This window comes from Lates calcarifer, linkage group LG13 (assembly GCF_001640805.2).
Source record: "Lates calcarifer isolate ASB-BC8 linkage group LG13, TLL_Latcal_v3, whole genome shotgun sequence".
NCBI lineage: Eukaryota > Metazoa > Chordata > Actinopteri > Centropomidae > Lates > Lates calcarifer.
In genome coordinates this window covers 15478489-15493911 of record NC_066845.1, presented here as the reverse complement: position 1 = coordinate 15493911, position 15423 = coordinate 15478489, and the positions used below count along the sequence as shown (strand labels likewise).

At 40.6% G+C, this 15423-nt stretch overlaps 1 protein-coding gene across 1 annotated transcript; it reads left to right on the top strand.

The window, feature by feature from the left end:
• The first annotated feature begins 4694 nt into the window (after positions 1–4694).
• On the top strand, positions 4695–15422 carry si:dkey-96l17.6 (uncharacterized). Its single transcript, XM_051074887.1, has 20 exons — positions 4695–4946; positions 5573–5691; positions 6096–6188; positions 6293–6415; positions 6669–6761; positions 6896–6956; positions 7038–7171; positions 7556–7732; positions 7816–7979; positions 8072–8184; positions 8439–8497; positions 8891–8990; positions 9103–9295; positions 9565–9745; positions 9915–10152; positions 10925–11085; positions 11192–11296; positions 11419–11516; positions 11611–11689; positions 11832–15422. Exons 1-20 carry the CDS (start codon positions 4871–4873, stop codon positions 11880–11882), a joined length of 2418 nt encoding a protein of 805 aa, XP_050930844.1. The 5' UTR covers positions 4695–4870; the 3' UTR covers positions 11883–15422.
• The last annotated feature ends 1 nt before the right edge of the window (position 15423 follows it).

Here is a 15423-nt window from a genome sequence, read left to right as displayed (position 1 = left end):
GAGCGCAACGGAGCGCAACAGAGCTGTGCGTAAGAAGACAGAACAGCGTCATCCAGCAGATTTAAAACAATCAAGCTGCTGAACAAGTGCCAGTTCGTCTTTCATAAAAGAGGGAGCAGTGTGACATTACTGTACTTATATACCTTTGTGCGCCTTGTAGGGTTTTAATGCAGTTTTCCTAATAAAATGATTCATTTAAATGTTTTATTTTCTGTCGTTATTATTATCAATTCTATTATTTTTATGTGTCAAAGCTTCACATTTTATGGATGAACTGTATTTTTTGTTGTTTCCTCAACATTGAAACATTTATATATATTACATTGAAAAGTTTATAAAGTAAAATTACAAGGAGTCCTTTAATTAATACAGGTTTTCCTGCGAGTAACTATTGATAATTTTGCTAACTGAGCACTTTTAGCATAATACTATGCTTTTGGATTGCTCCATTAATCAGTATCTGTGGCCCATATGTTTCTATTTACATGTTTGGTGGAAGCCCAGTGCAAGTAAATCTCACTCTTATATAACTCTTATATAAACCAGCACTTTCTCTGTGTGGTATTTGTGAGTCCACAGCATAAGAGACAGTTTGATGTTACTGGTGTTTCATTTGCCAGAGGAGAGAATAAAGTATATCTCTCTTTTGACATTCCTGCTGTTATCTCTCCCCTTGCAAAAATGTTATCAGGCAGTGACACAGAAACAAAGCATCATCAATTGAATCCACACCTGATTGTGTATCTGTCTGTGGAGCCCTTGATCAATGTTCCCGTATACCTAAGCAACGCGCTACCTGTGCGAACAACTGAAAAAAGATCACCTTAACATTCCTTAAAAGAGTCCACCTTTGGTGTGATGAGGTAATGAGTTTATTTAAGGTGTGACATGTTGTCATGGCAGTGCATCAGGGGCCTGACGCTACCTGCAGGCTGCATACCTCAACAGAGGGTAGACATTTTCACACAGCTGAGATTAACAATCAGGATAATGACACACGTGACTGATGATGGCATCATTTTAACACATTAATCTGTCTAAACAATCAAGACTTCACAGGCCCTCGGTGACGACTATAAAAAAACGACTATAAAAAACTTCTGCCAGCTGTCTTTCAGGCAAATTATCCCTCCTGTGACTGGAGCACATTATGTTTTTTATTCTTTGAAGTTGCATTATTTGACTAAGTGGCACTTCATCCACAGTGGAATATGGTCAGGGTAGGGTTTGGAAAATGAAAAAGGAAGGCAGGGGAAAAACTCCATTTTCATTAAAGTGGTATCATGGGTAGATTTATCTTTAAGCAAGGTGTGTTAAACAGATGCTCAAGCTGTGGTCCAAATGTTCCAAAACAGTCTCTTAGTCTAAGAAAGTAAAGGAAATCCTTATAGGAGGGCCTGGCCAAGAACAACAGGGAAACAGAGTGCAATACCTTTATGACAGTTAAATTGATTCCCTACATCTATATGGGAGGTATATGGACACAGCACCGTAGCAAATATGCAGTTTCTATAAACCAGATATTTATATCATCACAACAAACTTGCATAAAGATAATTTCCTACTATTCCTCAGTGCAGTTCACCTGACCTGTTTCAGGTTTGTGTGGGGTCACCAGGTAAACAAACAGAAACAAGACAGACTGAGTGAATGTGTATGAACTATGTGTGTGTCTGTCTGTGTGTGTGAGACAGCATCCAGTTACAATCTGTATCTTACACATGGGAAACCTGAGGACTGTTTGGGGCATCTTTTTACCAGCAGGCCCTGTGGGGGTTTAAGCCAGTACCTGGTGAAACTCCATCTCTGCAGGTTTAATATTTAAAGACTGTTGAGAGTTCGGTTCCCCTTAGAGATCAGGATCGACGAGTCCCCGCGCTCCTGGTCAGCATACCAGCACCCAGACTGTGCTGAATCACACTGACGGGATCTGATCTGCTTTGAGACCAGGTAGTCCTTTTATCATTAAGCTGTTTTATTCTTTTTGTTTTGTCGTGTTTTCTACTTCACGAAAGTAGTTTCTTGCAGTTTCTGATTCATTCACATGTATATTTTGGATTTTATATATCAGTTTCATGGCAGTTTAGCAAATTTTTCAATAAATTCAAATCACTTTATCCATCAAAAGAGCTGGCACTGTGCCAGTTCTTGCCAAGTGAGATGTAGGATTTGCTCTCGTATAGCTCTGTGAAATCAGGGAAACTGAAAATTAAACTTTGGGATTTTCAGTTTTTCCTGTACTGAAGCTCTTTGCTTATAGTCACTTGGAGAGGCTGACAAAAGGATTATATTCCCTGAGTGAATCTACTGTGTGAGCTTTTTGACATCTGCAAATAGTTTGAGGGTTGAACAAGAGTTCAGGTAGTAGATTAAAATATTTTGGGATTTTCAATTGCATATAAATTTGAAATTTTCATATATATTGGATATTTATGGCTTTAAAACAATATTAACTATCTTTTCTCTGCAGATTTTGGACGGATCCGCAGAACAAACACAAGAAAAGTAGTGACAGCCAAAATCAATTATATACACAATGTATGTGAACTCATCTGGAGCTGAGAATGGATCCTATTCACTGACCTTCCTGGGAAAGAAAGTAGGGAGACATCACTCTGTGGCTCCTGCAGGCAAACAACGTGAGTGTAAAACACGCTGACAACTAACAAACCCCCGTACACATTAGCAATGGATTATATTCATCTTTAGGGCAGTAATGACATCCTTGTGTTAATTTCTGTATCAGATATCAGATTGTATGTTGTAGAGGAAGCTGCTCCGCGTGATAAATGTGTTGCGGGCAGACAGGTGAGGTTGGACGAGGCTTAAATATTTCAGCTGCTTGGCTGCATCCGTTGTGAAGCAGTGGAGCAGTCAGGATATCAGAATAAACATACCACACTGTTCCCGGCAGGGTCTGGTGTGAGATCTGGGTATGATGGCCAGGCAGGACCAGACTAAAACACACCTGCACATACAAACACACATACTCCCAAACAAGTATATGCACTCATGTCTTAAATGACCAGATCAGCTGATGGTCACTCCAGCTGTAGCAGATGTGTTTTGTGTGTTTCATGTGTGCATTTGTATTCACTTGGAAAGACTGGCTTCATGCCTGCATTATGTTGCTGCAAGCGCCACCATCTTCCATCCAGATGTTTTTGTTAACTGAAAGCTATCTGTTCTCCTACCACCTCACCACTATCACCTCCATCTGTATTCATCCATATGCTGTGTACTCTATGCATCAATAGTTGTCTTTTTATTTAAAATCAGGTTGCACACTGGACACCAAAATTTCCCTTTTACATCATTTACATAACCTGATAGTAATTATTTTTTTCTTAGGTGCCTGGGAGACAACTAACAGGTCTACCAGCACAGAGGACCCGCTGGTGTCGTCGCGGCCTGGGCAGGTCCCAGTGGCAGCACAGGTGCTGGAGGATTTACCAGGCAGCGTACCAGAGCTGAAGGATGAGAGGCCGTGTCCAATAATTCACAACACACAATTTGACCAGTACAAGGACAACTCAACAGGTCAGACCAGTATTCTCCTTCTCACACACACACTGACACAATCTCTGATTCATTAACTGTGTCTTGCATCATCTCTTTCACAAGGTAAATTACCCAGCGATTACCTTTAACCCCTTACTACACTCCAAACAAGACATGCGTACGCTGTTTTAAGCACTTCAGATTTACCCTCTGTCTGCTTTCAAACTCATGCAGATGTTTTTCTCCTATCAACGTTTCTCTCTAATTCCTGACAGAATTTCTGTTTCTCTAAAAGGTGTTGCAGGGAGGAAAGTAACACCACGGCACGCCCGCATTCCTGTATGAGGAAACAAAGAAGGGAGAGGGTGGAATGGAATTGCATGAGATAGAAACTTATGAAATCTTCAGTGGGAATTTGTCAATACATTAGACAAACCTGGCCCCTATGATGTGAAAATGAAAATAAACAGGGACTAACTATTACTACCAATTCACGTTCCCACGTAAATATTAACATAACTACATTTGCTAGGTGTATCTTCAGGAATAAACATGTAAATAGACATTAAACTGCCTGCTAACCACACATCAAAATGGTGAAGATGTAAAACCTGTTTTAAACCTAATAAAAATTTTAAAAGTGTTTAACTAAAGTTTATGTGCTTTATTTTTTGCTATGACTGCATCCATGTCGGACATTTTGAGGTGCAATAAAATGACATTAAACTTGTTATAAATATCATTATTAATTACATATCATTCAACAGTGGCTTTTCATATGAAAAACTGTAAAGGTAACGAGTTGAATGGCTTTATTTTGACTATATCCAGCTGTAAGATTAGTTTGTTCATGTTAACAAGCAAAATTCTGCCTTGACAGACACATACACTCAATCCACACACATACACACAGCTGAAGGAGTGATTTATAAGTTCCAACACCCAAAGAAACTATTTCAAGAGTCTGACATGAATCTGTACAGTATTATAATGATGTCAACTTATCTCCAGTTTCATTATCATTTGTGGATTGCTGGAATACTTTTGTTTTTCTCAGGGGATTTCATAAGATAACAGATAACATGAAATATGAACAGCAGAGAAATATCACACATTGTTGGAAGGATAAAAATCTCATAACTACTTATAGGTTTAAGAAACATATTTATATGAACACAACATGTAATACCACATAGCACATTCACAACTATTGCAGCATAACTAAGCAACAGTAGAAACTGTGTTACAATACTATTACTCTTGCTCTTCTTCTTTCCTTTGCCTGTCACTCCACTCCCCAAGCTGATTCCAACTGTCCACCAACATTTGCTTCATTGTTCAAGCTGTTGTTCTTCACAAAACTCTGTGGATGAGGAGGTGGGCTGCGTTCAGGCGCTGGATCGGCATAGATCGGAGGAAACACCCTGGACAAGAGGTGAACCAAGGTGCTGCAAAATATTGAAGAAATGTAGTATGTAGAGGGGGAGAAGGATTGGGGATAGTGTATGTGTGGAAGTGGTGGAGGAAGTGTTTGTATTCATTAGTAAGTCTGTAAGTGGCACTAAAGTACTAATACAGTGATATAAATATGCCTCATTACAAATGAGATCCTGCTGTCAATCAGAGAAAAATAGGTCAAGTGAAATTGGTCAGATGTTCTGCAGAACTAGTAAAAGTAATTGTTGACAAATGTCCCCTGTTCCTGATAATTTACTGTTTATTCTAATATTAGATTGTTAATACTGAAGCATCACAGATAAGTCTGAAGGATCATAAGATCATTATCGGGGCAGGAATGAAAAAAAACAAAGCATAATTTTACCTTTCAGGGCTTCCAACTGTTATTTAGATAAAACCGTCTGAGACGTTCAGAGGGCAAAAGTCAAGGACCCCCAACTAGACACTGCTGTTTTGTAAAAGGTCAAAAGGCTGCATAGAGCGAGGGACAATGATGGGGTGTGGTAAGAAATAGAAACTGTGGCGGTTGAGATTAGAGAAGTAGAGTTTTCCAGTGACTATCACTTACATGGTTCTGAACTGAATTGTGATTTACGGCATGTTATTTCTGCAGGCTTATCAGAGTTTCAGCTGTCAGACAGCAGCGATGCAGATCAGATGACAGAGGCTGAGAGATCACGAGATGTCAAGATCTACATCCCCTATGAATCAGCTGAACTCTGCATCACGCAGGTAAAATAATGAGTATCATCGGCTGGAGAGAAGCACACAGCAAATACTCTCCTGCAGCAATGTAATTATATTCAGAACAGGATGACTTTTATACCATTAGACGTAAGTACTGAAAAACAAGTAAGTTACAGACCAACATGACCAGAGCAGATAAAATTACTTTTATTTTATTTTATGGAACAGTGAATATTAGTCAGATGTGTGACTTGGGGCTCTGTCCAGTTGTTCAGTAAGAGGGCATGCAGGCACACAATGGAGACACTGTCAGACACTGTGCTGTGTTCTTGCTCACACTCACATGGCTGCCCTGATGCTGCAACTGTGGCCCTGGAAGGCATCTCATCAGTACCAGGGTGCTATTTTGTGTATGTGAGGCCCACATGTTTGTATACGCTCCAAAACAGATCGCTGAGGACATGGAAGCAATGAAGAGACGACACTTGGAAATGGTTCATGAGCTGGAGGAGAATTTCCAGCTCACAGCCCGAGAGAACCAGGTGAGGAAGTGTGTGTGAACGTCTGTGTGTGTGTGTGTGTGTGTGTGTGTGTGTGTGCACTAAAACATACTGTAATAATGATGCAAATGATGGTGTGTTATCAGGAGTGGACCATGCAGAAGATCAGAAATCATTACCAGAGCAAGTTAAATACTCTGCGGAGAATCCTGGACCTCTACCAAGAGAAGGTGGAAAAGAAGAACGCTGACTGGGAGAGGAGAGTTGCTGTCAGTGTTGTTCATCTGTCTGTCCATCTCTCCCTCAGTGTCATCTCTTTCTTAAGTGTTTCTTTTATTTCAAAACTGTCCCATTTCTTATTATCTAAATATCTGGCTTATTTCCCTGCAGCTCTCTGGCTGAAAGTTCAAACTATGAAATGAATTCATCAGTCATGTTTGTGCACACATTACAGTCAGTATAAGTGACATGTAAAACAGTAATGTGTGCGTTTCTCTCCTTGTCTGGCCCGGTTTCCTGCAGGCCTTGACTGCACAGAACGAGCAGCTGCTGGAGGAGCAGAGAGCTGAGAGGAGGAGGAGTAAAGAGGAGGTGCTACAGTGGCACAGAGAAAAGGTTGGAGAGGAATCTGGCAGGCCTCACAATCTATTATCTTCCTCTGAACTGTGGCACCCTCTTGTGGCCATATTTCAGTATAGACAGTTTTATTTTACTGCACAATTAACAGACTATGTTTCTCCCTGTTTAAGAGCAAAATGCTGGAACTGTTCTCCAACAGACTGGATGTCCTGCACAGCCACCAGGCCTCCAGTGAGTCTGCACGCATACATTCATATGCACGTGTAACCATTAAATATCACACCTTTACTAATGATCTGTGACACTGAACAGCGCTACAGGAACTGCAAATGGCCCGACAGGAAGTAGGGAAAGTCCAAGAAATGTTGATGGTTTCATCACAGGAGCAGCAGGAAACCACAGAGGAAGGTGATAGCTCAGAGAACAAAGGACAACAACAGACTGTGGTGCGTTGGAGTTAGTTACCATGACAGCTGTTGCTCGTATCAACAAACAAAACAAACAAACAAATACTCACATCAGACATACAACCAACTAAACAATCTAACCTTCTGAGGGACAATATGTTGAATACTTGAACAAGGATGGAGACAGACTAACAATCTGTTATTAGACTTAGACTAGACTTTATTGATCCCTTGGGATGACTCCCTCAGAGAAATTAAGTAAAACATCAACATAAACATGTTATTTTTGTTATTTATGTTTTGGTCCCAAAAATTAGCATATAAAAACAAAACCATCTGCATGGCTTGATACCAGGTGGTACATGTCAAAATCTGTTTTTGTGTCGTGGGTGTGCTGACCCTTTGCTGTGCCTCTCTTTGCAGGATTGCAGTGAGTCAGATTTGCCACTGGAGGGGGCTAAAGCCCGTCTGGAGGAGCTGAAGGAGAGTTTGTACCAGAAGGAGAGAGAGATCACTGAGCTGCTGGAGGCAGAGAGGATCCCTGTCCTTCCTGTTCCTCTGCCACCCTGCAGTGTTCTGCTTCCCACTGTCATACACAAGGTTTACTTCAACCATTAAACTCTATGTAAATTAAAACACAGTTAGTTTTATTAGACATCACCCTGATTTGTTTCGTTTTCTAGGCTCATGCAGTCTGCAGTGCAGTGGCTGAGACCAGAGCTCTTTTGGACCGGCTGATTGAGGAGAATCGGGCTGCTCTGGTTGAAGTCAGAGACAAATTGGACCATCTACAAATGGCTAAAGAAGACAGTAATGACAGAGAGGATAAGACCACTGACCAAGAGCGGTTAGATACCTGATATCAACAATATATGAGGTCTTATTTGTTGGAGTAGCCTCAGTCAGTCTCACGATCAACTATTTTTTTCCACGTTTCAGGTCAGATGAATATGAGTCAAGTTTGTCTTTACTACAAGAAACAATGAGGGAGTATGAGGTCTCACAAATGGCTTTAGACTGCATCAAAACTGGAGAAAGCCCAGTAACAAATGGTACTTAAATGTCTTAAATCCCCTGAATATGTTGCCTGCTGTGCGTGATACAGTAATGGTAAATGAATTACTGCATTCACTTTATATGTGTCCAGCCAGTCATGTTAACATGGACTGTAATGTAATGCATCTCATGTCACTTTCCTGTAAATTAGCCTTTTAACAAGTGCATGTTTCTGCATTAGATATAGATCACTGATGTAAGCTACATCACTTATATCAGTGTTTTTTTGTTTTGTTTTTTTTCCTCACAGATTGTGATGCAGAGGGAATGAAGAGTGTCGGTGAGCAGCTTCTCTTGCTGCAGGATCAGGTTGGTGTTTTATCACACAAGTCAGTGTCTCAGGTCAGATCAGGTGATTATCTCCTTCTGCCCGGCAACAAACGTGTGCAAGAGGAAGTGGGCCTTCCTTTTCTATTTATGTATGTGTCTCTATATAACATCAGTGGTGAATTCCAGTTCCAGCTGTGCCAACATGAGTGTCGACTCAGGATGTGACGTAAATGACATATGCTGCTGAAGCATCATACATATTATCTCTGCTCCTGTAATATAATGGTTGGGCCTTTTTTTATATTGTAGCAAAACCGTCGACTTTTCTATAGGCTTTTAAGTTTTCAGTTGCGTAAAGTAAAATGTATTGGATTATTAAAAGATCACTTTAGTAAATCTCCTATTGTCATGTTATCATGTTCTTCTCTCAAGCTGAAGCAAATTAAAGAAGAGAAAAAGAAAGTAATTGAGAACTACACATCAGAAAGGACACTGAGGAAGAAGTACTACAATATGGTGGAAGATATGAAAGGTACAAGATTAGACGTCAACATTAAATGTTTATGCATGAAATTAAACACAAAAAGTGAGGCCTTCTTGTCTGAGGTTGTTAAGGTTTCACGTCTTATTTTTTCCCCTTTGAGGTAAAATACGTGTGTTTTGTCGGATTCGACCAGTGAGCCGAAACGAGGCTGCGCAGGGTGGGGCTGTCATCGTGGATAAAATAGATGATTACTCTGTCTCTGTGGAAACCCCCCGTGGGCCAAGGGAGTTTCAGTTTGACAAGGTGTTTGGTGCTGAAGCCTCTCAGGAGGAATTGTTTGATGACACCAACAGGTGAGGGGTGATTGTGCTTCCAAATCAGGGACCATTACAGTGTAGTAATAAATGTACCACTTCTCAGTCAGATATACATTTATTGAAACATTTACTTTACTGATACATTTATTGAAAGTAGTTTCACAAATCACAAATTTGTGCTAATTCAAACTAAAGTAATAATAATGTATCACACTGATGGAGGCCCCCAGAGATTCCTGTAGTCCAGCATCTACAGATGTTTCAACAACATCAGCTCTGTAATCCAAGAAATGTTTTCCCCACAGACTGATCCAGTCAGCTATCGATGGTTACAACGTCTGTATCTTTGCATACGGCCAGACGGGCTCAGGGAAGACCTTCACCATGGTTGGGGACAAGGAACAGAAGAATCCCGGGATCATGCCGAGATCTTTCAGTGCCATATTTGATATCATGCAGGAGAACAGCACCAAATTTGACTTCAAGGTAACAGGCAGTATATCACCAATTTTACTGGGAAGAAAGAGTTTCAATTTTACTTGAGTTATGAGAACCTCAAATAATCTCTTTTGTCATGTCTCCCTCCCCTGTCTCCGTCTCTGTCCCTGCCTTCCTCCTTCCTCCTTCCTGCTGCTTCTCCATCCTTTTACCCAAGGTTTCAGCCTATATGCTGGAGCTGTACAACGACAGGCTGCAGGACCTCTTTGTGAGCCTGCCTGGTGAGGCCCATACACAGTCCCAGTCCCATGGCCATGCCAGGCGAGTGGAGATCAAGAGGAACAGAAAGGGGGTTGTGTTTGCCCAAGGAGCAGAGACAAAGGAGGCTTCCAGTGCCCAGGAGCTCTACGCTCTGTTCCAGCAGGCCTGCGCCAACCGACACATCTCTGCCACCAGTGAGTCCTCTGTACCATGCCATGCCACCCAGTTCAAACAGGGCCCTGCTAAATGGTTTGGATTAATCGTGTTAGTTACAGTCAGTGTGAGGGGAACATCAGCTAGGTACATCATTACTGGACTGGACGGTGAGTTGCAGAGCAGCCAAACTGTGAATCAGCATCTTTGTTTTGTAGATGTACACAGGTCGTCAGAATCATGTTTTAGCAGTAGGGAGATGAAGAACTACACATTTATTAATAACAATTACAAGTGCAGTCTATTAACAGTGGATACTGACACATTTATGAAAACGTCACACACTTGCACTATGCAAGGAAGGATGGTACAAAAACTAGGGACAGATTATCGGCCGGGCCGATTATCTGCACCAATATTCGATAAGAGATCAATTTGAAACTGGGTTATTTTGGCTCTGATTTTCATTCATTTTTCATTATGTTTTATTGGTAATTATGTTATCATTCAAAATATAACTGCAACAATTTTCACACATTTTTAATCATTTATTAGAAAAAACAGAAAATTAAGCAATATATATATATATATATATATATGGCATTTCATAGACAAAACAGTTTATTGACAATCTAAATGGTGATCTGAAGATTAATTAGTAATGAAATTATTGGTCAGTTGCAGCTCTAATCTTGACTACAAGTGGCAATCTGTGAGGTTTATTTGAGAGAAAAGCTGAACAAGCCACAGTGTATCAAAATCCATTCAGGGCTCTTTTTTTTTTTTTTTTTTTTTGGATGTATGTTACCCAAGAGATGAATGTAGAGAGTTCCCGCTCTCATCTCATTGTTGGCATCATGGTGGAGAGCAGGAATCTGACCAATGGGAGTGTGAGCACTGGGAAGCTGAGTCTCGTGGATCTGGCGGGCAGCGAGAGAGCAGCCAAGACTGGCGCCAAGGACCACCAGCTGAAGGTTTGCTTATATGTTACGTTTTGACTGGCCCATCAAGTCACTGTAAGGATGACTGAAAGCATCAGATATCACTAATGTCCTCTTTAAATCCTCTCTTCCTCCACAGGAAGCTAACTCTATTAACAAGTCTTTGAGTGCACTGGGAGATGTGATCTCAGCCTTATCTGCTGAACTGCCCCATGTACCGTACAGGAATAGCAAGCTGACACAGGTAATCATAAAAAGCAACAGACCTAATAATCCAGTGCCAGTTATTTCTAATGTGTGGTAGTGGGAGCATGATGCAGAAAAGTAGGTCAGCCAAATCTGACCTGTGCTTTTCATCTCTGTCAGGTGATGCAGGACTCCCTGGGTGGCAATGCCAAAACCCTCATGATCGTCAACATCTCTCCTTCAGAATGCAACCTCGATGAGACTCTCACGTCTCTCATGTAAGAAACAAAGAGAGAAAGAGAGATACATCATTTGGTTTATTTGAATGCTAACAATCTTTCAAATAACATCTGAACTTCCTGAACCTTCCAGTTACGCCACAAGAGTGAAAGCCATAACCAACAATGCTCAGAGAAATGTGGAGAGCAAAGAGATTGCTCAGCTGAAAGAGGTATATGTCACTATAATCTGCTACAGTTAGTAGTATCAAAACATTAATCTGTATTTAGAATAAAACTAGAAGAATTTAATTGCCATTTTGAAACAGTCACACTAATTTTACTTCTGTTTTCTTTTCCTTTTTTTCCCGATAGTTGATCATGAAGCTGAGGTCAGGACAGACAGTGGAAGAGGAGGATGTTTGAACTGTTCTCTATCACACCATTTTTTTTTTTTTTTTTTGCTGAATATTTAATCAATTCACACGGAGTGATGGGTGACATCACCATAGGGGCACTGTCAGTGGCATTCAGGGGATTGCGTGCAGTCTGTTAATGGGTGCTGCCTGCCTGAGTCTATAGAATGAGGACCCAACAATATGGGGCCCCACGTGTAACTGAATAGGTAAATAGGAAGTCAGTTGCTCCCTCAGTTTGCGCTTCTATTGTATGTGGTAAAAGGCAACGAGTTTGTAGCCCATTAGAGGCTGAGAGGTTAAGTCTCCAGAGCCCATGACCTGTCCCTATGCTGTTGCAGGGTCAGATCCCATGGCTGGGAATGGACACTCTCAAACACGCAAAGGCACTGTTGTGTTGTTGTTTTCTTTTTTCTGACGGACTGGGGGCTCGCTAAAATTAGAGCTTCATGACAGAAGCTACAGACAACCATTAGAAGGGCACTAATCAAAAGGTGCCAACATTTGCAGAGGAATTTTATGAATTTTGACATTTAGATAATATACTAATAAATAAATATATCACATCCAAGGTTTTATTTCCTCTTAAAATACATGCTACTGTTTCATAGAGACATCTATGTGAAGATGGAATTCTTTTAATTGAGAAGTCACAGTGAGATTTATTCTGCTGTTTATTGGTTGGTTTTTGTTGCACTCAAGGCCTTGTCACACTCCAGGCCTTGGCACAGACTAAATCAGTCTCAGGAGAGTCATGGCTTCAAACTGAAATTGTTTGACCCAGGATAGCATTTCAGTGCTGATGGGGGATAACAGTTTCTATAAGTAGGCTGTCTTTTGTCTGCATTTGGGCCCAGTCTTAATTGTTCAGCATTTTTAATCTATACCATGGGCCCCCACTAGTGCTTCTCTTGTGTTTCGCCACATTAGAGCCGTGATTCCTAGCTTTGCATGCTATGTTTTATTGGCTGATTTAGATCAGAGGCCACTCAGCACATGTTCACTGTGATTTGTTATTCTTTAATGAGGGCCATAGTTTAAATCATACTGCGAGCTCTCTGGACTAGAACAATGTGAGGGACAAAGACACAGAGAGCACATGAAGAGGGAACAGGGTTGATGAAGGGGCTTTGGTCTCCCAGATACTGAGGTCGTGTGTTTTGTGAATCAGTCGGCACAAACCAACTGTGTTGCGAGTTGCATACATGACCACCCACTGGCAATCTGCGAATGACACCTTACAGTATTGACTGCAGGCTCACTGTCACTATGCGACTTCTGCTTCAATGACAGCATTACCTTGGAAATAGAAATATTACTAGTACAACACAGACGTTCATCATTTCCTTTATTTTCATGTTGCATGTTGCAGAACAGATATGATATGCATCATACAAAGGCATTGTTAGAAGCTGACTACCGTTTTACTTGACAAGATTTTAGTGCATTTATCCAAACAATATTTCATTTATTTAAAAAAAAAATCAACACATATTACAGACTACAAGTGCAATTTATTTGACTCTTTTCCTTATTACATCTACTTTTCCTTTTAAAAATATTATAAAAAAACTTAACCACTGACATTATCAACTATAATGATGAGAGCCCAGTGCTCTGAGATTTAGTGCTCAGAGTTAAATCTTTTCAAGAGGTCAACATGTTTGCAGATATAAATAATGAACACACAACAAATGCTAGATCTTTTCAGAGAATGTGTGTTGAAAATATGTCTACATTACTTTTACTTTACTTAAATATTGCTTTAACCAACTTAGGGACTAAGGGACACTAAATCATTATCCCCTGCAACAGCAGAAACGCAGAAATAATCCTCACAAATCACTTAATTTGTTAAAACATCAGGACCAAAAATCTTTAAAGGTCCCTGTCAGATACATTTTTGGAAATATAGAAATAATGTGTTTTGGATAAAAGTTTGTGTCTTATTAAATGTTTCCACAAAGAACGTTCAATTAGCACATTAAAAGTCTTGAAATTCTTCTAATAATCTCCCTCATTGAAACATCCAGAATCTATTAAATATTGTTCTTCAGCAGATGAATGGGAAAAGTGCTTTCTATAGTCTGGACAGCGAAGGTCAAATATTATTCCTGAGAATCGTAGAGGTTAGGGAAGATGGCTATGACCAGAGGGTTGCCTGTTTGAATCATTATCAGCTTGTTCAAGTCACAAGTCACACAAGTGAGCCAGGGCAATGGTGAGCAAAAGAGGTCACAAGTCTGGTTACACTAAAGAAGTCAATGAAGACAACACTTGCTGCAGTAGTTGTGATCTACAATGCAAAGCAGGCCAGGGCAACCAGTCTAACCTGAGGAAACACCTGGTCAAACACAAAAGCTGATGACTGAGTGCACTGTGTTTGAAAAGCCAAGTCCCCCACAGCAGCCATAACTAATGTTAGCACACCTGCAGCCAGCATCGAGGAAATTAAATCCTACATGGACAAAAAAAAAAGTGAGGCATCATCGATAACTTCATCAACATCTTCAGGTAATTAATTAATTAATTAACTAGTTGGATTAAGTTGTAGTTGTTGGGATAAATGGGCTGTCTTGACTTAGAGCTTAGAGCTTTTACAAGCATTAGCATTAGCCAACACTCAGCCAATGGCTGTGTCCAAAATTCTTCACCAACATGCTGTTTAGTATGCTAAAACACAGAGTAAAGTGATGAGAAATGGTACGGTTGGGTATCAGTCCCAAATTCCAGGCACCAGTACTGTATCAGCTGAAATGTGAACAACAATCCTAGCACTCAGTAGATTTCCCCTGTATATATGAAAGTTTAAAACAAAGAATACTGTCATGAACATAACTTTCAAACTCTCTATCTAAGGATAAAGTTCCCATAAGTCATTCTGCCTAACTTCCCTTTTGTTCATATGCACACTGCCATGCTTTTTTACAATAAGCTTATGAAAATAGGACTGCCTGATTTCACACTTCGCTGTCCTCTTTACCTCCCTCAAAGATGTCTGGGACTGTATCTAATCTGAGTGTGTGGGAGGTCACAGTACTGATGGGAGAGGAGGAGGTTCAAAATGTCTTAATATATACGTTTGCGTCATTCCTCTGAGAGCCACTGGGGGAGACTTTGGAGATGGGAGCAGATGAGTTAGCGCTGCAGTGTTTGCCTTGAAGCTACAGTAAAAGAGGAGGAGGAGCCAGGGAAAGAGGGGGATAAAGACAGGAAGAAGTCGAGGACATTAGGGGGATGAGAAGATGAAAGGGAATCAAACTGATGAGGAGGAGATAGGAGAAAAGTTGAAGCGAGGAGGGGGAGAAGAGGGCCAATGAGAGTGAGAATGAACCCTGCATGAACACAGTATGAGGCCCGAAGCGCTGGTCACCAATCTGAAACACCCTCTCTCTCTCCCTCCCTCAGTGTTTAACTGTAACTAATAACTTAAGATAAAGACTTTTAATGAGGGGCTGTTTTCAAGCTAGTTTCATTTTTAATGTGGTGGGACAGGAAGGCGGAGGGACTCTACCCTTTCAAAGTACAGGCACAGAAGCACTTTGAATGAC